General features: G+C 43.4%; 1 protein-coding gene across 3 annotated transcripts in view; it reads left to right on the forward strand.

Moving 5' to 3' along the window:
- The window catches only part of LOC139350909 (protein bicaudal D homolog 1-like), a 108079-nt gene that overhangs the window by 73237 nt on the left and 10704 nt on the right, over positions 1-24138 (forward strand). For 2 of the 3 annotated variants that reach the window (XM_070992579.1, XM_070992577.1), the window contains exons 6-11: positions 4784-5287; positions 5369-5547; positions 6895-7288; positions 7787-7981; positions 14041-14192; positions 19666-20815. In XM_070992579.1, the coding sequence (XP_070848680.1) occupies positions 4784-5287; positions 5369-5547; positions 6895-7288; positions 7787-7981; positions 14041-14192; positions 19666-20698 (2457 nt within the window). In that variant the 3' untranslated portion in view covers positions 20699-20815. Of the gene's footprint in view, positions 1-4783; positions 5288-5368; positions 5548-6894; positions 7289-7786; positions 7982-14040; positions 14193-19665; positions 20816-24138 lie in introns of those variants that run through there. The other variant, XM_070992580.1, reaches the window with a different exon arrangement.

Below are 24138 nucleotides of genomic sequence, written 5' to 3' on the forward strand. Positions count from 1 at the left end.
GAATGGATGGATGGATTTTTATTTTAAGAAAGAAGGTGTTCAGCAAAGAGCTTGGTCTTTAGTCTTTTTCTAAAGATTGAGAGGGACTCTCAGGGATTGAATGGAGTTTGGTAACTCGTTCCAACACTGGGGAACTACAGAAGAAAGGAGTCTAGCTAGAGACTTAGGGCCTGTTATGGTATGATATGATCTTGTCTCAATTTGTTGAAAGCTGAGCCTCAAGGCATGACATTGTTTTATAGCTTAACTCAAAATATAGTGAACTGCAATAGTCCAATGATATTAAAGCATGTATGATTTTTTTGAGATCCACAGACAATGAGAGGAAGAAGGGCTTGATTTTTGCGTTGGGGCCCCCTGGCAGGTTAATCTCACCATGCACATTATTTTTTCTGTTTTATCCAAAAAAGGGTTTTCACGCCCCAGTAACTGACAAAGATGGTGATAAGAAGTAAACTCACAATGGATCAAAATAAACATACCTTCAGAAATGATTGGCTGAGGTGACAGATGCTACGACCAGGCTATTGTGGGAATCTAAAGAAGGAAATTAAGATGGGAAAAGATAATATGCTTATACTTGATTCTTTTGGGACCATGGAGGAAACTCAATTGACATTTTTTGCTCCACTTAAGTAAGCACCAGTGACTCATATGACCTAACTTAACACTCTGGGTCCAATTGTGTAAGGTTACTTGTGTGAATGGATAATGCTAATGAGTAGGTGGCTTAGCTACTGTATGAATGTGTGTGTGAACGGGTGAATGCAGACTTCACTTGTAAAAGCGCTTTGAGTGGTCGTCAGACTAGAAGAGCGCTATACAAATACAGTCCATTTCCCATTTACAGTTAGAGGAAGCATTGTTTGTTTCCTACATTGTTTTGTTTCCTCCAAAATATAAGTGTTCGTGTCCTTGTATGATATAGAGAAGGTACATGCTTTTATTTTTTATAGACTTGACTATTGCAACTGTTCGTATCCCTGCCTCAGCGAGAAACATCTTTCACAACTGGTTAAGAATTGTACTGCCAGGGTTTTAATGGACATTAACAGAAGTGAGCACATTATAGATGTCAACATTGCTCTGGGTTCCTCTACATCTAAGGTCTGAACTGATTTTAAAATGTTAATACTTACTTTTGTTCATTGTTTCTGCTTTTATTGCCCTGAAAAGTGCGAAAAGTTATAATAATAATAACAATACTACTACTACTAATGATAATAACGACGACAACAACAACAACAACAACAAAAACAATAATAATAATTTGTGACAAATTATGGAAAATGTTACAGTTTTATTATTTATTTTCAGTGCCTGCATTATCCAGTAGCAGAATCCTTTTCAAAAGCCAAGCCTTTTGAATAATTTATTGTAAAACCATGCTGTCATATAGTATCCCCATTGCATAAAGCACCCTGTCTCTCATTTTCTGCCTTTGTCTCTTCCTCTCACACACAGTAGTCAAACCTTACAACCAATTACTTAGTGGATCAGATCATGCTTAGATCACCACAAAGCTTATATTGTGTGTATACATACATGCATGTGTGTGTGCATCAGCTAGGTCTAATCCCATCCCTTCCTGCTCCCTGTAGTCTCTCTGCCAGGCTGCAGAAAGAGGTTATTTATATCTTAGCTGACACATTCCCCTATCGACCACTCTCTAGGTGCGTTTCATTGCTGCCCAGGCTGCTGTTTTTAATGTTAAATTATCCAGTTTTGTGCTACAGCATTGTTTCTTTACACCCATTGGAAGTATTCACATTTGTACTTTAATGAGAAAAAGTCCCATCACAGCTACTGTGTATGGGCTAGTTTTTTGAGGATATCTTCTGTTTTATATGGGTTTAAATTGTTTTAATTTCAGGCCTGGTTGTGGTTGTGCTCTGTTTCTGAAGGTTGAAAAAGATATGTTTTTGTGTTGAGTTTTTGTTAAGAGTGTGTCTCTGACATGTTTGGATGTTTCTACACCAGTGATAACAATCAAACATATCACGCTGGGCGTTGTCTTTCTCTCGTCTTTTTTTTTAACATCACGTTTTTGACATTTTAGTCTTTATGGACAATAGTACAGGCTGATGAGAGACATGGGGTGGGTTAACTCATGTTCCAGACAAACTTGGACTCTTTGCTGGAGCCCTGCACATTTGGATTCCTGCAAAGGGGTTCTGTGAAATGAAGAAACTATTTTTTTGGACATAACGCTAATGTAGGTCTTAAGGTACGGACACATACTTCTACTACAACTACTCCAATATGAAAATAATCACACCACACCACCACAAACCACTTTAAGCTTTGTACATTATTATTAAAGGCACCCTGTGGAGTTTTCTTGTATACAAACACATTTGTTTTTACGTCACCAAAAAAATGTGTGTATCCATGAGGCCTACCAGACATGCTAACTCCGCTTCTTTCCTCATAAAACATTAGCAAAAGCCAATTTTATTTTAATTATTTAAAACCGTCCTAGTTTACATCCATTTATTCCACAGCTAGTAATCTTTTCCTGCTATTTTTTATCACATCTCTTGCCACATTAATGCTGTTAACTATTTATCAGAGGTGTGCCATGAAATTGAGGAACATCATATTTGATTGACATGTCCACTCTTTGATGTGAATGCAACTGTTCCCCTCCAATTTCTCTGACCTGATCTGATCACCTCTCTTTGCTGGTATATTATGACATATCGTGAGACTTGTCAGCCTCAGCTGTTTAACAGACATGTAGGACTGATCATTTTTGTGGTCACCATGGTCCATGGTCTTGTCCTTTCATTCTCCTGGTCAATTCTGGTCTCCTCTTACTGCCTGTTGCAGGCTCACTCAGTTATTGTCAAAAATAAAAGGTTTCAAAAGTGATTTAGGCACACCTGGTGACTCTTGCGGCAGGTTAGGAGGGCCCAAGTTGATTTGTGTGTAGCTCACATCAGAGGATAATTGATACGGACCCAGTCCCAGGACCAGGACCAGATTTCTCCACATTTTCTCCTTGATTATTTTGATAGGTGAATCAGGGACAGTCAGTTGGGAAGTGAGTGCAAACTTGTCTTTGTAAAAATAGTCATTGAATCTGATGAAGATGAAGCTGCAGAATTTGACTTGGTCCCCCAATTTTTGGCCGTTCAATGAGGGATGCCAATTTAAGACCAAGGGCTCTATTTTTGACTCCGCCCCCGGCGCGGCGCAGGCTGCGCACCCGGTGCAGTAGTATTTTCGTGCAGCGCAGGCAGGCGCATGGCGCACTTTGTATTTTGGTAAACCAAGGCGTACAGAGGTGCGCCAGGATGGGCGTTGCGGTGCAGTAGAGGGAGGTGTCGGCATAATGAGCCGGCGCATTTGGATTTTCATCCATTTCGGTCTGCGCACGCGGCGCAAAAGTGCGCTGAAAGCTCGCCACCCCAGACCTTGTCAACTCGCCAGGCAAGTGGTTTTTCGGAAACTGGAGTCGTTCGCTCACGTCACCAATACCTCACAGGCAGGTTTCCACAGTGTCTGGCATTTCACTGCGATCAATAATTAGCAACAGCCACGATTCAATGCAACAATCTGAGTCAGCATATACAGTCATTTTGATCAGTATCTCATCTGACCACATCGCAAGCGCATTTGGCACATGTAATGGTCACTCAACCTGACCGAATGTACACAGGTGAAACAGGGATGTCTGGTGATCTGTGACTCAAATTGCCTGGTGACAAACGTGTATGCCACTTTCCCCGGGTCAGCACATGACTCATTCATCCTGGCGAATTCTAGCATCCCTACAGTCTTTCAGGTGGACACCCCTCTGGATGGGTGGCTGCTAGGTAATAACGGCTATCCACTGAAAACGTGGTTGATGATGCCATATATCAAACCTTCAACAAGATGGCAGCGTGGTTTTAACGGTGTTTTCAGCAGTGCTTGGTCAGTCATCGAACACACACTGTGATCAATAATTAGCAACAGCCACGATTCAATGCAACTGTCTGAGTCAGCACATACAGTCAGACCTATTTTTGATCAGTATGTCATCTGACCACTTCGCAAGCGCGTTCGGCACGCGTAATGGTCACTCACCCTGACCGAATATACACAGGTGAAACAGGGATGCGAACTAATCAATTAACGCCGCTATGCCAACCAGAAACAGCCGTGGCATCCTACAGAGCACATATACTGCATCTATCTCAGAGCACTCAAGAGACAGAGATAGACAGACAGGTGGAAAAAATGTAAGTGATGATCGTCATTTCATTCGAAATACAAATGTTATCATTGTAATGCTTAACGTTATCTACAAAGATAGAGTACATCATTGTTTTGAGGAGGATGAGGAGGATGAGGAGGAGGCCAAGGATTTACCATTTAAGGACCTCATATTTAGACATGAGTGACGTCAGTCTCCTCCTGGGAGAAGTTTGGGTGTCGGACACTTTCTGGCTCAGTCATCCTCGAAACTTGCCATGCGCCTCACCAGCAGCGTTGTTAAAGGTGAGGCGAGGAGCTGGTGTGATTGGTGAAGATTTGCCTCGGCTGTGTCAAACCCACTCCACGCCTTCTCCCCTCCCTCCTTCTGAGTTGCGCCACTGGGTGGGACTGAGATGAGAAGGGGGAGGAGATGCACCGGCGGTGCAGTGCACGAAAATACTAAAGTGTGCGCTGCCACGCCCCATCAGTGAAGCGGACCTGACCTTGCGCTGCGCCTGCGCCGTGCCAGCGGCGGAGTCGAAAATAGAGCCCCAAGTCTAAATTTGATCTATTTGAATCTTGCTGGTGCCCCCTGTAGGTTGAATATGAGAAAGCAGCACTGATGACCAGCCTCCAAGACTCCCAGATTCAGCTCCAACACACTCAGGGGGCCCTAACCAAGCAGCATGAGAAGGCCCTCCGCCTCAGTCAGAAAGTCATTGCCCTCCGCCGCCTGCATCGAAGGGCCCACCTCAACCAGGAAGCCTCTCAGCTCAGCCATGAGGCCCTAATGGAGCTGGACAGGGATGATGAGGAGTCTGAAGAAGAAGAAGAAAGAGCTGGGGAAGATAAAAGTGAAACACTGAACAAAAGTCAAGTATTTTCATACCAGACACCAGGTCTGGAGATTCTGCAGTGCAAGTACCGTGTGGCTGTGACGGAGGTGGTTGAACTCAAGGCAGAAGTGAAGTCTCTCCAGGACAGACTGGCTCAGTTTGTGGAGGGAGCAGCAGAGGAGAAGCCAAGGGGAAACGGTCAGCTCCAGAAGCTGGAAATGCAGGTCTCATCACTGGAGAAGAACTGCCGGGAGGGACGGGAGAAGGTAAGCACATCATACAGACTGTGTCTGAATAGATTCAGAGACAGTTACAGAGATAAAGAATGCCCTCTTTTCCTATCTCAGGTTTCCAGTCTGGAGTTGGAGTTACAGGTAGCAAAGTCAGCAGCCAATGAGAGCCATGGGGCATTGAACGCAGCTCAGGATGAGTTGGTGACTCTGAGCGAGGAGCTTGCCCAGCTGTACCACCATGTCTGTCTGTGCAACAATGAGATGCCTAACCTCGTCATGCTAGACTACTACAGGTTTGACTATTTATTAGTCGGACTCATGCAACATCTAAAGGTGGAACAAGATTTTTCAAAGTTCCCGTGATTGGTGTCCAGTAATTGTGTCCACCAGAAAATTGTGGGCACTAGCAACCTTCTTGCCACAGCTCTAAGCAACACCTAGTTGAATTCCATGTCCCAAACCTACCACAGTGGTGGGACTTGAAGATCTTACAGACAAGGAACTGCACATTTTTGGGTTAACTCAGGTTTGTCTGGTAACTTCTTCCCCACCAGAGATCAGACATTTCATGTCTCAAACAGTTCCTAAAACCAGTGGTCTATCTGCCAAGGCACCACCTTCACCTGGTTCCTATCTGGTTATGCACTGAATGCCAACACTTGTCCTTATGCACTGTGTCTCCATATGGTAGAAGTTTCATGTTGGTAAGTCAGGCACCTAGTAAGCTCCTGAAACTGTTCTTGTAGGGCCTTGAAACCACTTATGGCCACTTTTTTCCTTTGAAGCTGATTCATAGATCTGGGATCAACTTCGGTCCTCTCTGGTACCATTAATAATGCTACTAAACAATGGACTTAATGAAGAGACCGTTGTTAAGTGCATTGCTGTTGTTTGGTGTGAAACTGGCCTTAGTCTGCCCAGGTGAAAAAATATTCTGCTTTTTGAAGAACATACTAAACACAATTTGTGCTACTTTTTGTTGCCTTCAAGTATTAAAGGACACTTTAATTTTGCGTGCTAATAGTGTATAACAAAGGACTTGAAAATAAATATTTTTCATGAGTATACATTATTACTATTAAAAGCATTTGGAATTTAGTACACCTTTAAAATCACATTTAAGTATAATTTATACTACAGTTACAACAAAGTAGAAGTACTTTGAAATATCACTTTTAATACATTTAAGTAGAAGTTATAACATCTATTTAAAAGTACACTTTTATGTATGTAAAGTGTCAAACTTTTAAATTAAGCACAAAAAGCAAAAATGTACTTGTAATGACTTATCTATACTTAAATTATATTTCTAATGCACTAAAGGATACTACTTTGTGACCTGGATGGCCACTTCTTTGAGACCAATTTGCCTAGGAGGTACAGGGAAGGAAAATATTTTAAAGGCACAGTGCTTTATTGATTCAAATATACTACTGGCTGACAGACCTCATTTTGATAACTCCAAAGTAAAGCAACTCATGAAACTGGCAAAAGGGTGGTGGAATGAGTACAGAGTCTGTCTTTCAACAGGAAGAGGTAGGCTCAATGTCCAGAGTCAGTGAATATCTGCTGCAGATATCCACCAACATGTTAATGGTTCTACTGGTTAAGAAACCTAATTCACTTTGTTTTTCTTCTAGACAAGGCAGAGGGCTCAGGGGCCTCAGTGCTAATCTGAAAGCCCTGTCTTCAGACAACAGCAAAGTTCTTCTCACACCACGCCTTGCCAGGCGTCTGGCCACTGTTGCTTCAACAGCCTCAACTCCTGGGGAGTCGCGGAGCCCCTCAGAGTCTCCATCCAAGGATCCCTTATCTAGGGAGGGTGGGAGAAAGGAAAAGGAGGGGGACAGGGAGGGCCTCCAGGTGCCATCTGAACAAAGCCTGCCACCCTGCACACCTCCTACATGCTCACCCAGCATCAGTGCCTCTTCATCATCATCATCATCATCATCATCACCTGCCCTGGAACCAGCTGGTGAGCTGCGCAGGGAGCCTATGAACGTCTACAACCTCAACGCAATCATCAGAGACCAGGTAGAACACAATTCTCTGTTTAGTGTCGATGGAATTCCCTTTCTCCTTTCTTTCCTTGCATTTCTTAAACTTGTCTGTCAACCTACCCTCCTTTCCTTTCCTTTCCTTTCCTTTCCTTTCCTTTCCTTTCCTTTCCTTTCCTTTCCTTTCCTTTCTCTTATATTTTCTCCCTTTCCTTCCTCTCCACTCTCACCTCTCTTGAGTCCTTGCCTAAGAGATGGCACATTAGGAAACTATGGTGTGCTTTATTTTTTCTAAAGCTGTGTATTATAATTCCCCTCCCTTCTTTCTGTTGATCTCTCCTCTCCTGTCTTCCCCCTCAGATGAAATACATCCTTTTAGCCTTCTCATAATTTCTCTTTTCCACTCTCAATCCCTTAAGAACTTCTTTTCACCTCTCACATTTCCTTTTGAAGACCAGCAAAATGAAGTGGATGTCTTCCATCCTCTTATCCACTCTTGTCCTCACTCCTCTGTCTCTCTTGTCTCCGCCCCCAGGTTAAGCACCTCCAGCGTGCAGTAGACAGGTCTCTGCAGTTGTCAAGACAGAGAGTTGCAGCCAGGGAGGTGGGCCCTCTTCTCGACAAGGACAAGGAAAGTTGTGTGGAGGAGATCCTGAAGCTCAAGTCTCTGCTCAGCACCAAGAGAGAGCAGATAGCAACCCTCAGACTGGTGCTGAAGGCTAACAAGCAGGTGAGATATGTGAGGTGTTCATTTTGTGAGTGTAGCTGAACGATAGTAACAAGTGTTCCATGTTTTTGGACCGTGTCAGGTGAATAATGTGCCAATGTTTTGGGTATGGTTGCTTGTCCAACATTTTAACAGAGGCAGGTTGATACAATTGCAACTTAATTTAACGTCTTTTGTCCACAGCTACACTCTGACATCCAACCCCCCCCCCCCCAACAGCCATAATGCAAGTACTTAAATAGCCCCTTCCATCATTAGGAGCCATGCATGATGCAGGTGACTACAGTGATGAAGTTATTCATTCTCACTGACATCAAACGGCTTGATGTAGTTTACCCTTTACCAAACAATTGCAACCATACATACATAGATTACAATCAACATAAATAACACATACTTAACCTAATTTACTCCCCCTGGAATAATTGGTCTATCCCAGTGACATCACTGAGATGTCACTCAGTGTATAAATACAGGAAGTGTTCAGGCACACCCTTACCTTTGTTCCTGGAACACATTGTGGGTATGGTAAATTGCAAAGAAAGAAAATGATTAATGGTCATGGTTATATTTGTAATCAATATGGCAAAAAGACAAATCATTGATATTTTTATGATTTAAAAAGCTATCTCAATTCAATTCAATTCAATTCAATTCAATTCAATTCAATTCAATTCAATTCAATTCAATTCAATTCAATTTTATTTGTACAGCGCCAAATCACAACAGAAGTTGTCTCAGGACACTTTCCATATAAAGCTGGTACAGACCAAGCTCTTTTGTCTACAGAGAAAAAACAATTCCCCCATGAGCAAGCACTTGGTGACAGTGGCGAGGAAAAACTTCCTTTTAACAGGCAGAAACCTCGGGCAGAACCAGGCTCTGGGTGGGCGGCCATCTGCCTCGACCAGTTGGGTGAGAGAGGGAGAGCAAGAGAGGAGACAGACAGACAGACAGACAGACAGACAGACAGACAGACAGACAGACAGACAGACAGACAGAAATGCAGTCAGAGAGAGAGAGAGACAGAGAGAGACAGACATGCAGTCACAGTAACAGTGACAGTGGATGTAATAACAGTAGTAGCAGTTGCAGTGGATGTCAGGCAGGGCCAAGGCAGGAGAAGCCGCTGCAATCCACAATCCAGATTCAGCCACTGTGGAACGTGCAAGACGACCAAGCACAGAGACTCCGGGGAAGGAGCTAAGTTATTAACATGCCGTGGTAGGACATGAACACAGCGTGCAGATGGAGAGGGACAGAAGGACAGAGGAACTCGGTGTATCTTTGGAGGTCCCCCGACAGTCTAATCCTATAGCAGCATAACTAGGGGCTGGTCCAGGACAAGCCTGAGCCAGCCCTAACTATAAGCTTTATCAAAAAGGAAAGTTTTAAGCCTACTCTTAAATGTAGAGACAGTGTCTGCCTCCCGGACAAAGACTGGAAGATGGTTCCACAGGAGAGGAGCTTGATAGCTAAATGCTCTGACTCCTGTTCTGCTTTTTGAGACTTTAGGAACCATAAGTAGACCTGCATTCTGGGAACACAGTGTTCGAGTGGGGCAATAAGGTACTATGAGCTCTTTAAGATAAGAAGGTGTCTGGCCATTTATGGCTTTGTAAGTAAGGGGGAGAATTTTAAATTCTATTCTAAACTTTACAGGGAGCCAGTGCAAAGTGGCTAGTATTGGAGAAATATGATCTCTCTTCCTGGTTTTTGTCAGAACACGTGCTGCAGCGTTCTGGAGCAACTGGAGAATATTCAGCAACGAATTTGGGCAGCCTGATAGTAAGGAATTGCAATAATCCAGTCTGGAAGTTACGAATGCATGGACTAGTTTTTCTGCATCATTTTGAGACAAAATATGCCTGATTTTTGCGATATTACGTAGGTGAAAAAAGGCAGTCCTTGAAATTTGTTTTACATGGGAGTGAAAAGACATGTCTTGGTCAAAGATGACTCCCAGATTCTTTACAGTGGTGCTGGAGGCCAGCGCAATGCCATCCATAACTGCTATGTTATCAGAAAGTGACTTTCTAAGATGTTTAGGGCCTACTACTATAACTTCAGTTTTGTCCGACTTTAGCATCAGAAAATTGCAGGTCATCCAGGTCTTTATGTCATGAAGACATGCCTGTAGTCTAGTTAACTGACTGGTTTCTCCTGGCTTCATTGATAAATATAGCTGGGTATCATCTGCATAGCAATGAAAATTTATTGAGTGCTTCCTGATAATCTTACCTAAAGGAAGCATATATAAGGTGAATAGAATTGGTCCAAGCACAGGACCTTGCGGAACTCCATAGCTGACTTTAGTGAGCACAGAGGAGTCGTCATTAACGCGTACAAACTGAGAGTGATCTGACAAGTAGGATTTAAGCCAGCTTAGCGCAGTTCCCTTAATGCCAATGAAGTGTTTCAGTCTCTGCAATAGGATGGCATGGTCATTGGTGTCAAATGCAGCACTAAGATCCAATAAGACTAGTACAGAGACAAATCCTTTATCAGATGCAATTATAAGGTCATTTGTAACTTTAACTAGTGCTGTCTCTGTGCTATGATGTACTCTAAATCCTGACTGGAAATCCTCAAATCAACTATTATTGTTTAGAAAGTCGCACAGCTGATTGGCAACTGCTTTCTCAAGAGTTTTTGAGAGAAAGGGAAGGTTGGATATCGGTCTATAGTTGGCTAGAACCCCTGGATCAAGAGTAGGCTTTTTAAGTAGCGGTTTTATCACAGCTACTTTAAAGGACTGTGGTACGTAGCCTGTTGATAAAGGCAGATTGATCATGTCTAATACTGAAGAGTCAATTAGAGGTAATACTTCTTTAAACAGCTTAGTCGGGATAGGATCTAAAATACAGGTTGATGATTTTGATGATGAAATTATTGAAATTAGTTGGTGAAGGTCGACAGGAGTAAAACAGTCTAAAACTGCGACAGACTGAGTAACAGTTTCTACGGTTTCTGTGTTTGAAGACAAAACAGTACCTGTTGACGGCAGGAGCCGATGAATTCTGTCTCTAATAGTTAGAATTTTATCATTAAAGAAGCTCATGAAGTCATTACTGTTCAGAGCTAAAGGAATGCATGGTTCAACAGAATTATGGCTCTCTGTCAGCCTGGCTACAGTGCTGAAGAGAAACCTGGGATTGTTCTTATTTTCCTCTATTAGTGCAGAGTAATAGGCACTGCGGAGGGCTTTCCTGTATATTTTAAGACTGTCTTGCCATGCGAACCAAAATTCTTCCAAATTTGTATAACGCCATTTCCTTTCTATTTTCCGTGAAGTTTGCTTTCATTTGCAGGTTTGAGGAGTATACCATGGAGCTAACATCCAACCTAATTTTCTTCTTTTTTAGGGGAGCAACAGAGTCAAGTGTCATACGCAATGAACCTGTAGCACGATCGACCAGGTAGTCAATCTGGGAGGGACTAACGTTAGCATAGGAATCCTTTGTTGTATTGAGACATAGCATTGAATTAAATACTGATGGGATCATATCCTTAAATTTAGCTACAGCACTATCAGACAGGAGTCTGGTATAAGAATTTTTGCCTACTGGCTGGTAGTCTGGTAATGTGAATTCAAAAGTTATTAAATGATGGTCCGATAAAAGAGGATTCTGTGAGGAGACTATTAAGTCTTCAATTTCAATGCCATATGTCAGAACAAGGTCGAGGGTGTGGTTAAAACAGTGAGTTGGTTCATGTACATTCTGATGGAAGCCAACTGAGTCTAATACTGAGATAAATGCAGTGCTAAGGCTGTCATTATCAACGTCGACATGTGCATTAAAGTCACCTACAATAATTACTTTATCTGCTTTAAGGACTAAACCTGATAGAAACTCTGAAAACTCAGCTATAAATTCAGAGTAAGGACCAGGAGAGCAGTATACTATAAAATATAAAACTGGCTGCACTGTTTTCCATTTTTCATGAGAAAGAGTGAGAACAAGGCTTTCAAATGAGTTATAGTCGAGTTTAGGTTTAGAGTTGATCAAAAGGCTTGAGTCAGAAATGGCTGCAACTCCACCTCCTCTGCCGCTGCCTTGAGAAATGTGAGTATTAATATGGCTTGGAGGAGTAGGGACACTTTTTAAGTGCCATAAAAAGTGACCCTTTTTATGCCACATTTAGGTTCACATACTCTTCAGGACACAGCCAGGTTTCAGTCAGACAAAATAAATCAATATTATGGTCTGATATTAACTCATTTACTAGAACAGCTTTAGAGGACAGAGATCTGATGTTAAGGAGTCCACATTTAATTTTCCTATCTTGTTGTACTATTGCAGTGGTTGTTTTAATTTTAATTAAGTTTTTATGTTTAACTCCTCTTCTCTGTACTTTTGGTTTACTTAGTTTATGTGGTCGGGGGGCAGACACAGTCTCTATGGAGTGTTGGGTGGGTAACTGCTCTAATGGAGGCGCAGAGAAGCATGTAGGACTGCAGCTCTGCCTCCTGGTCTCAACTCTGAGTTGTCAAGGGTTAGGTTCATAAATAAAATCGGTCAGATTTCTAGAGATGAGAGCTGCTCCCTCCAAAGTGGGATGGATGCCGTCTCTCCTAATGGGACCAGGTCTTCCCCAGAAAGTCTGCCAATTATCAATGAAGCCCACACTGTTTGCTGGACACCACCTCGACAGTCAGCGATTGAATGATGACATGCGGCTAAACATGTCATCGCTGGTCAGATTTGGCAGGGGTCCAGAGAAAACTGAGTCCGACATCGTTTTAGCATATGTACACACCGATTCCACATAAATTTTAGTGACTGCCGACTGGCGTAACCGGGTGTCATTACCGCCGACGTGAATAACAATCTTACTGTATTTACGCTTATCCTTAGCCAGCAGTTTCAAATTTGATTCGCCGTCGCCCGCTCTGGCCCCCGGCAGGCATTTGACTATGGTCGCTGGTGTCGCTAACTTCACGTTTCTCAAAATGGAGCTGCCACTAATCAGAGTTGGTTTCTCAGCGGGTGTGTCGTCGAGTGGGGAGAACCTGTTAGAAACATGAAGCGGTTGGTGGTGACCCGTGGGCTTCAGCTTGGGACTATGCTTCCTTCGAACAGTCACCCAGCCTCCCTGATTTCCCAGCTGCTCGGGAGCTGTCAAGGGACAGCTAGCCGGAGCTGCACTTGGTTGGTCCGCACCGGCTACGGGGGCCTGGCTAACTACAACTAATGGTTTGGTTTCCATGGTGCGGAGCCGAGCTTCCAATTCACTAAGCCTCGCCTCCAACTCACCAAATAAACTACATTTATTACATGTACCAGTATCACTAAAGGAGGCAGAGGAGTAGCTAAACATGTGACACACCAAGCAGGAAAGAGCTGGAGAGGGACAGAGAGAAGCCATTGCTAGCTGCTAGGCTAAGCTGGTGTAGCTAGCAGAGCAGACAAGCGCATAGACAAATAAAATTGACGGTCGCTAAATAAACAGACTTATGGGTGCTTGAGCAGAACTAATGTTACTTTAGAGTGCGGATAAAAGGCCGCTGTAACAAAACACAGAGCAAATTACACTCAGAGGAACAAGAGCGACAAACGCACGCTACTCCTAAGGCAGCAACCAGAAACAGGAAGTGAGACGATATGTGAGACGATACGCTTACCTCAGCACGTCAGCACTGCCATGAACAGCACATCTCACATCCTTATTCCCTGAAACACACCATTACATTGATTGAAGGACTTACTCAGCAGTCCCAAAGCTTTCCCAAAGCAGAGACTAAAGCTAACATCATCGACTGAGTCATTTCATGAAATGGAACTCTGATTTGGATTTACACTTAGTGCAAAGTATAGTCTTGGAAAGGACAATTATACTGCCACAATCAGTCAGCCTGCACAGGACTTGTGAGTCACTTCCTGTACAGAGTACTAAATACTCACTTGAAGAGCGGTTGTAAGTACCAGCTTCACTGTAAGCATTGGTTTTTGTAGTAGCAGATATGTGCCTTCATAGCCTGAATATGATTAAATGGGATGGTGGGAAACAGAAACTGAAGTGAGGAATTTATGATTTGTGTGTGTGTGTGTTTTATTCAGACGGCAGAGGGTGCCCTGGCCAACCTGAAGAGTAAGTATGAGGCAGAGAAGTCCATGGTAACTGACACCATGATGAAGCTGAGGAACGAGCTGAAGGCCCTTAAGGAGGATGCCGCCACTTTCTCCTCTCTGCGGGCCATGTTTGCCACCAGGTCAGAGATGAAACATGAGACATTAAAGTCAACTAAATATTTTTTCAGATTAACAATGACAATGTGAATCATGTTGCTTGCAGTGATGACACCAGAGAGCAGATCCCCTCTCTAGATTAGATTAGATTAGATTAGTTAGTTAGTTTTCTATTCTTCTCCGAATAGTACAATTTTACAAATTCAGATGCTGTGGAGGGTGTGACACTCTGCCTGATGTGGTCACATATGGCGTGCTGCTTGTGTCAGCATGTTTTTGGGCATTTGTCTCTCTGGTGATGTGAGTATGTGTTTCAATGTGACCTGGTTCTGAGGTTGCTACAGGTACCTCTGGATTTGTCTGAGGTTGTGGCTGGTGTAGTGTGCGCATGTGTGTGCGGTTTCTCCTTAATTGTCCTTCATCAGTGTGTATAAGGTAGGACCTGTGTGTTGTGGCCTGCTGAATGACAGTCCCTTGTTTCTCCTCTCTTGGCAGCCACACATTTTGACCGGGCTGCAGTGGTGGTAAGGGGCGGGCTCTGTGTCTCAGGTTGTATTTCTGTTGTTGGTTCTCTTTAGCCCTCTTTTTAGACTTCCTGAATCTTCTGATATTCAGCCATTGGGGAATAAAGGTTGTTGGGAGCTGTGTATGGTTGTCCACAGCTGTCTCCCCATGAGGAGTGCAGGGGAGAAACTGAAAAAATTTTTCAGTGGTGTGGCTCGATATGTCATGAGAGCCTTAAGTTTCTCACCACCCCCTTTCCACAGTCCTTTTACTGTAGCCACTGCACGCTCGGCTTCTCTGTTCGCCTGCGGGTATCTTGGGCTGCTGGTCATATGTGTGAACCCATACTCTGTGGCAAAGTCTTTGAAGAGTTCACAGCTGTACAGACTGGTGTGCCCTTGCTCTGCATTTAACAATACCCTGGTGCCCATTGTGGAGGTTGTGTAGGATTTCTTGTCTCATGCAGTGGGGAATCACGATTCTCTGGCCTCTGAGAAGCAGCCTACCTGCCACAGTCAGGGTTTCTCTTTCTGGCCAGTATGGGGGCCAGGTCTGGAGGCAGTGCATGTCTCTCCGGCCGCTGAGGCTGGCAGTATTTCATGAGCTTTGCACAGACAGGGTTGGCTTTTTGCTTTTCTTGAATCACTTTCGATCTCGCTTCCGTGGCAGGGAGGCTTTGAATGACTGCATCCACAAACACTTTGACCTCTGCCTCATTGCCTCTTTCCTCCTGTGTAAACGTGTGTTTCACAGGGGCTCTTGACAATGTGTCCGCCGTTATCAGTTGTTTCCCGGGCACATGCACAATGTCGAATGTGATCTTCATCAGCCTTAACCGGAACCTTAGTACTCAGAGGGATCTCATCCAGTGCTTTCGTGCTCAGCAGTGGCACCAGAGGCTTGTGATCAGTCTCTAACTTGAACTTCAGTCCCAGCAAATATGGTGGCAGGCGTTCACAAGCCCACGTAGCAGCCAACGCCTCTTTCTCAATCTGTGTATAATGTTTTTCCGCCTCTGACATACCTCTGGAGATGAACACTATCGGCCTCCATTTTCCATCTGTCTGTTGTTGACTCATGACTCCTCCTAGGCCACAAGATGAGGCATCAGCCGATACGCATGTCTCAGCTGTTGGTGAGTATGGGGCCAGCACTCTTGGTGAGTTCAGTTCAGCTTTCAGTCTCTGAAATGCCTCTTTCTGTGGTGCTTCCCAGCACTTTTATCGGGCGGGTGTATGAAGCAAAGTGGGGTAAAAACTTCCCCAAGTAGTCGGCCATTCCGATCACTCTCCTCACCCCTTCAACTCCAGTTGGTTCAGGCATTTCCATGACCGCTTTGACCTTGCCTGGATCCGGTGTCACACCGTCTGCTGTGACCCGGTGCCCCACAAACATGAAGATGTCTTTGGCAAACTTACATTTCTCATTCAGCGTCAGCTCCTCTTCTCTCAGCCTGTTCAGGACCCGATGCAGTCTCTCGTGTTGCTGCATGTCCTCTCCATACACGACTATGTCATCAGCACACACGACCCCCTCACAGCCCTCCTGCATCTGGGACATGCGACGCTGGAAATGCTCTGGAGCTGAGGAAATCCTGACTGTGGACGATTGAATGCATATCGTCCGAATGGGCTAATGAAAGTTGTGAGAAGTGAGCTCTCCTCTGACAACGGGATTTGCCAGAAGCCGGAGGTGGCACACTTTAGCCCCAGGGTGTGTTCTACTGCTGGGAGGATTTGTCTCTCTCTCCGCACCCACTTGTTTAGATGTGTTAAGTCCACACACAGCCAAATCTTCTCTGGCTGTGCCTTGGGTGCCACGACCAAGCCAGCGCACCAAGGTGTGGGTTGGGTCACTTTGGAAATCACCCCCATGTCCTCCATGCGTTTCAGCTCCGCTCAGACTTTTTCCCGCATTGGCAGGGGCACTCGCCGCGGGGATGACAGGGCATATGGAATGGCTCCGGGTTCCAACTCGATTTGTAGGGCTCCTTTAATTTCCCTAAGCTGGAAAATACTGTGGGGTACTGAGCTTTAAAGTCCTCCTGCTGGGCTTGCATTGCATAGACCTGCAGAATGAGAGAGAGAGCTTTTAATGCAGGGAGACCTAGCAGTGCCTTGCACAGTTCCTCAACAACATAAATGTGTTGCTCAGTTGCTCTCTTTTCAAAGCTCAGCTACCTTTTAAATCACCCTTTTACCTCCAGTCTGTGATTTCCTGGTCCATACAGCACTTAGTCTGGTAGCTGCAAAATCCCATGTTTTTTAATGGAGAACATGCTGCTTGGGATTGCTGTAACAGTTGCGCCGCAGTCCAGTTTGAAAACAGTCTCTTCTCCATTCAACTGCAGCTTTTCTTCCCACACATCACTTTCCTCTGAGGACATTTCTCCCAAAAAAGCAAAGTCCTCCTCCTCTTGACTCTCTTTTTGTGCCATGGAAATGTCATGGACCCCACCTGTAGACCTGCATTTCTTTGTGAAGTGTCCCTTTTTATGGCACTTTCTGCACTCAGCCTCATGAGCTGGGCAGTCCTTCCACTAATGTCTCCTCACCTGTCCACACCTGCTGCATCCGGATGACTGTGTGTGTTTGTTTTCTCTTTCACTGTCTTTTGCTCCTTAGTGGTCTTTTTGTGTATTGTCTCAACATGTCCTGCAGTCTGTTCTGTCCCATGTACGTAGCACTGGCTGTTGTTTTTTCACTGCTGCACTCTGTCTCACTCTTGTCATAGCTTTTTCTAATGTCAGATCTGCGTCCAACTGTAAGCTTTCTGACAATTTAGCATCTTGTATGCCGACCACAAATCTGTCCCTTATGAGCTGCTCTCTCAGGGCTCCAAATTCACAATGTTCAGCCAGTGTGTGCACAGCAGTTATGAAAGATTCAACACTCTCACTGGGCTCTTGGTTCCTCCTGTTGAAGCATGCTCTTTCAAAGATGACGTTACTCTTACTTAGACAGTGTGCAGTGAAAGCCCCCGTTAATGCTTGGTATGACTGTTTCTACACCTCCGTCAGTGGCAATACGTTCAGGATATCTTCAGCATCCATTTCTGCCATTCTTTTGTATTGGTGAAGTCAAACTTGCCTGGCAACGCTAGGTCCACAGGCGAGGGTGCACTGTGGATTAATGAGAGAAAGGACACAAGTTTGCATCTTGCTCCAGCCGTTGCTCATTTAATTCTGAATAACTTCATAGATCTATTCCATTTTCAATTAAATCATCCTTACTTCATATGACAGTCATTATTCACATTCAACATTCACACCAAAACATATATAACACAAATAAATAAATCTACAAAACCAAAATAAACAATATAAAATCTGTTTTACCAAAAATAAATACAAGCAAATCGACAATAACTTAAATTCTATTCCACATACACTGAGATTGCCTTACAAAAATTATACTCCCTAAATCACATCCTCATTTTTACATCTACATTCACTCATTTTCTAACACATATACATGCTTACACACTTCTACTCCTACACTCACATAACATACACATAATCCCTACAACATTGACCATAACACTGCTTTAGCTTTGCACATAACTGTCTGGCATTTATGGCGCAAGTATGCTTCACAAACAACTGAACTAGTTTGAATATGCTGTTTCTCTCTATAATATTTACTTTTAATTGACTGACTTGAACTCTGTAACATTCCTTAAACAGGAAGGAAACAAAAGTAAAAATGTGCAATGCAACAGAAAGCAAGTGTAAATTTACAGAAATGTAAAGTGTTGTAATGAGTATAAATGAGATGTCCAGAGTAGAGTACTATCGCAAGTAAATGCTCAAAATGGCGGGTCTCGGTGCTGCCCGTTCACTATGCACTCACACACTATTCGCTCTTAACATCATTTCTAAATGACATAAAACTACTTGTAATAACCTTACATTAGTTATCAAACAGAGCTTATCTTGGAAAAGCAAGTTTAAACATACCTGTGGATTAATGAGAGAGAGGACGAGTTTGCGTCTTGCTCCAGCCTTGCTCATTTAATTCTGAGCTGTGCATGAGCAGAGCAGTTATACAACTGTGCCTAGGGTATCCACAGTGGCATAATATCAGCATCTACTGACACGTTTCAGTATCAACTTATGCTATGATGCTCTCTAAATCGAAATCTCAAATAACCTATTGTTGTGTAGAAAGTCACACAGCTGATTAGCAACTGCTTTCTCAAGAATTTTTAAGAGAAAGGAGAGGTTAGATATTGGTCTATAGTTGGTTAAAACCCCTGGATCAAGAGTGGGCTTTTTACGTAGCTCCAATCAGCTAATAGGGTGACTAGCTGCACTAACTAAACCTCTTAGCTAGTAGCAGGTTCTAGCTACAGCCAAAGAAGTCTACAGCAAAGAGTATAGTGAGCAATACTTAAAGGTTACTCTGGTGATATACTGTCCTCTATTTGTTTCGAGCAACCTTTGACAAGTGGCCAATTATTACACATTGTACCTTTAAATTTGTAATAACAAGGCATCTACTGTTATAATCAGGAAAACACAGTTGTACAGTACTGCTCATATCATTTATCAGTGTATCAGTATGTGAACATTTTCTCTCAATCCCAAAAATCAAGAAACTTTCAATCTTAAAGTTTAGGGTTGACATTTTGGGACATCAGCTTGTTTGCTTTTGTAGCAGAGAGTTTGGTGGGAAGACAAGCTTTTGCCTGAAACTGCCTAGTTAAGCTTAGCACGAAGACTAGACTGCCTCTGTCTGTTCTAATATATAAAAAATGAAATGTTTTAAAGAGGTCCTCAGGACATTACAGCGGTTGTTCAAGAAAATAATATCAATCTTCTAATCCAACTATACAGCAAATAAGTCAATAATGTTAAATTACTTGACTTAAAATTGATGGCCTGTTTTTACCTTTCTTGTGGTCATTTCCACATTTGTACCTGCTCTTTTTTTTTTTACCCCTCTTTCATTTTGTTTCTCTGTCAAACTGTTGAAACCTTGCTCTTTTCAGGTGTGATGAGTATGTGACCCAGCTGGATGAGATGCAGAGGCAGTTGGCTGCAGCAGAGGATGAGAAGAAGACTCTGAACTCCCTCCTGCGGATGGCCATCCAGCAGAAACTGGCCCTCACCCAGCGCCTGGAGGATTTGGCCTTCGATCAAGAGCAGACCCATCGTACCCGTGGGAGCAGGCTGACCCGCAGAAAGACCAGCACCCCCAAAGTAAGTCCTCCAGCCTCTGCTTCGGCCTCCAGCCTAGCCCAAGGCTCCACTTCAACTTTGGCCCCAGTCAGTCTCCCCTCTTCAGGCCTTACTAGTCCTACATCAGTTCTTCCCGATGATTCCACTGTGCCCCTTAGCACATCTGTGGTCAGTGCAGCTGCTGCAGCTCTGGCCTCAGCTCTGGCCTCGCCTACGTCACACATACCCCCTCGCAGTCCATCATCACCAGTGGTTGCCTCATTGGCTGGCCCTTCAGTGACAGAGAGTCCCCCATCTCTGGAGGCCCCCTCCTCTCCGTCAGCACATACCCCGCCCTCAACCCCTCTGAGGCTGTCTCACTCACAGTGGACCCTGGGGGTGCGGACATTTGTGGTTGACTCCCACAGTTTCAGTGTCAACCTATCCCCCACTCTACCCCGTAGCTCTGGCCCTTCCAGGCACTACACCCCAGAATCTCATACCTCTCCTCCATCCACCACCAACACCAGGCTCACCCAACCAGGATCTGCTCCTGCCTCTCCCTACCGGTCCCCAATACTGGGGCTCAGGCGCTCCCTGTGGAGTCCCTCACCCCGAACTCGACCCTTGTCCAGCCTGACACGCTCTTCTGTCCTCCACACTCCTTCCTCATCGCCCCAGTACTCCTCCCCCCACTCCCCTTCTTCCTCCCACAGCTATTCCCATGCCTACTACAGTTCCTCTCCTGCTTTTACCCCCTCCAATTCCTACCTCACCTCAGGTACCTCCACCTCGTACAACCATTCCAACCACTACATACCCCTCTACCCCAGATACTACAGCTCTTACCAGCCCCGGTACTGACGCTCTACTGTAAGTCCTTTACTGTAAGCCTTTTTGAAGGCTTTTCCACCAGGCTCCTTATTGACGCTAAAACTACAACTCTCATCATCCTTCTCTTTTTATCACCTGAGAGTGTGGGCTCACAGAGAGGAGGACAGAGTGATTTCCTGTTTCCCAGTTCCTGTTTTCCTGTGCCTAAGCTTTGGCCAATGGGTTCTGAATGTTCAGTGACTTTGCTCAGGGATTTGACAAATGGAGCACAAGCAGTCCCACCTTCCTTTTATTCTGAGGCTGCTGATTGGTCTACAGAAGGACATTAATAGAAGCTTTTTAATGAGAGTTTTTAGCGTTTAGATTCTTCAGGTTGAGACCACATATGCATGAATTGATTCAAACACAGAGACATTCAGATATTGACTGAATACTTGGATACTTTCATTGGTTCAAATGAGGGCCATGACACATTAAATACTGTCCTCTATATTCAATGTAAAATCCACTCTGTTTGAAATGTAGTGAGTCTCATATACTGTATACACAAACACTGTACCACATGTCTTTTAGTGCAAGCATTCTCCTTCGTTGATGAGGCACTTGGATGCTTTGGGGTTCAGATGCTTCAAACAAATTAGGATCTACAAAGTGTTGTCCAAACATGTCTTAAAGCAAAAGTGTTTATAGCTGTTTGGGGTGGCCACACACAAAGGTGGGGTGAGATATCTGTTGTAGAGAAGGGTGAGACATGATAGTCTCACCTCGAAAGAATTCGTGGCATTGTAATCTGTGGTGGTAGTTGTGTGAAGGATTACAAAAAATGAGCTATGCACACCTGGCTAATCGCTGCAGTCATGCCAAGTTGGCATGCTTGTTGGTTTGTCAGTTTTGAAAAGTTACAAAAAATGCTGGATGCAGCCCCCCAAATTCCACTGTTGCTAGGGTTTTAGGTGAGGGTTGTGAGAGGCTGATTGGCCTTCCAACAACAACTTTGTTTGAAGTATACTGACTCCTTTAGTGTTTCAGCTTTGATTTCACACACATGCTGATGAGACAGCTGTAGATGAGGATGGGGCACCTTAACTTCTTGTCCAGGGTTGTTGCCTCCATCAGCTCACCCTTTTGCAATTTCTGTAATTTCATCTCTAGCACCATCTAGTGCTTTGTTCTTATATAGCCATGCACACAGTTATGCATGTCCATGTTTGGATGCTCTAATACTACATTCTCCTTCCATATGAAAAATTGATTTGTTAGAGGTGCGGACTGGAAGGCTGTGGCAAGAGGAAGGTAGGTGGAGGGCATTCAAACATGGCATATGACTAGTGTGTCCCTCAATCTCAGTCTAGTCAATGTACAAATATATAATATGACTTGGAGTTAGCTCTGCAATTTGTCTCAGCAGTCTGAAGTAGCTTACTCCTCATTTCTTAATTGAACTTCTTTTAAGTACATCAACTTTCAGCCCACCCCCCCACACCCCACCCCACCATGAAATTAGGGAATTAACTCAACAAACAGGTGATTCAAGAAAGTGTAACCACGTGATTTTGGATCTATAAATCCACACACTGACAGGAAGAGGAAGTGATTCAAGACTATTCTGACTCACCATCATGGCTGACTTTAGACTCTAAACTCAAAATGTAGCACCCTCTTCTGCATCTGAGGTCATCAGCAGAGGTTTGTCTGGTAACACAGAGGGGATGTATTAAGTTATATGAAGGCTTGTTTGCGGCACTGCACGAAACTCAGGGAACGTGGTACACCTCATCCAACCTTGAATTAGTCAACAATCAAACTAGAATGACTATAAGATATGGTAACATTTTGACTGGAAGTACAGATCTCTCAAATTAGGTTTGAGAATTAGAATTAAATTCTAGTCAAGTTAAAGGAATTCTGAAATGTGAAGAAATATACTTGATGAGAAATATACAATTGATGCTGATCTTCTCATTTGACCTGAGTTGACAGCAGTCGCATTTCTTAAAATGCTTTGGGGTGGACTTTTAACTGTTAGCTAACATTATATCTGAGTTCAGCACACATGATACCGTATTCCCTGTGTATGTGTATGCCTTACAAAGCCTATTATACATTACATACACAGTGTAGCCTAAGAGCAAATGCCTGTCTGGAAAGAAATCCTTTTTTTAATGTGCTTACTTTATTTTTTATTTCCGCACCTGCACCTCAATCTAAAAATGCTGGTTTTCTTTGTACTTGTTTTTTTGGCTTACACCCTACTGATTGCTTCCAGTGGGGTGGAGAATGACTCAGCAAAGTCAAAAACTACTTGTAACTGTCGATATTTCTTTGTCTGGGTGCTGTCCAGAATACAGACTTGGCAAATACTTGCCCATGTCCCCTTCAACTTTTCTCCAATGTCCACATTCCTTTTCTCCCCAATGGTATCACTGGAACCTTTAATCACCACATTTTGTCTTTATTTCTGTATCTATTACTGTTGTCTGTTGACTATTGACTTTTGTCTAACACTGTAAATGACTGCACCATTTTGACTACACCACACAGGTTTTTCAATATGCAACGTGGGGCAAAAACTCATTTGACAGTATTTTTCTTTTCCAGATTTCTGCTTGGCTCCTTTTTTTTTTTATTTTTTTTTTATTTTTTACTGTAAATCATTGAAGCTCTGTGTCTGCAATCTGATTTTTAGGGGCATATGGCATTTGATGAGGAGTCTTCTTCATATTTTGTGTATGCTACGGCTTGATCAGTGATTTCGAACCACTTTCCATTCTGATAAATTCCTGTAAAATTAGCCTAAAACACCTACCAAGGCAAACCCAAAGTAAATTGAAAGCTGTTCTTGAACCATTTGGAGTACATGTATGATTTGGTCATTTCTGAAATGTCACATGCTAAAGTTTTATCCCCAGCAGTCAGAAGATGCTACTGGCATTGAGTAAGAGACGTAACTGCAGTATAAGGTTTTTATTTCTGTCTGAATTTTGTTTTGCTCATTGATGCCTGCAGATGATCTGGGCCTTATTAGCTGGAAAACACAATGGGACCACAGTACAGTAACCTTACCCTAGTCCAAGTTCAATGAAAATTGCTATCAATATAGATGATACAGAAGATTGACATTTTACATATATTTTTTACCAATTTCATGAGCTGTATAAGCGGCAGTCATCTTCATTTGCAATTAGCTAGTCTTTACATGAAAACAGATAATGAGGAACAGATCCTAATTGTTTCAGTGAGGTATCTGTAAAAAGGTCAAAGTGAAGTGTACATTTGAAACCAACATATCATCTTTGTTTACACACTTACTGAAGTTAAAACAGAGACAACGTGGAGGTTTAGCACATCTGCCAGCAAATTTGACATGATAAAACAGCTTTTCATGGATTATCATCTTGTTTTGGGCTAAATATTTTACTGGATTGGATTATCTTTACCTTTGCCAATGCAACAAAACTTTTTGTTGTGTG

Source organism: Chaetodon trifascialis, chromosome 22 (genome assembly GCF_039877785.1).
Source record: "Chaetodon trifascialis isolate fChaTrf1 chromosome 22, fChaTrf1.hap1, whole genome shotgun sequence".
Taxonomy (NCBI): domain Eukaryota; kingdom Metazoa; phylum Chordata; class Actinopteri; order Chaetodontiformes; family Chaetodontidae; genus Chaetodon; species Chaetodon trifascialis.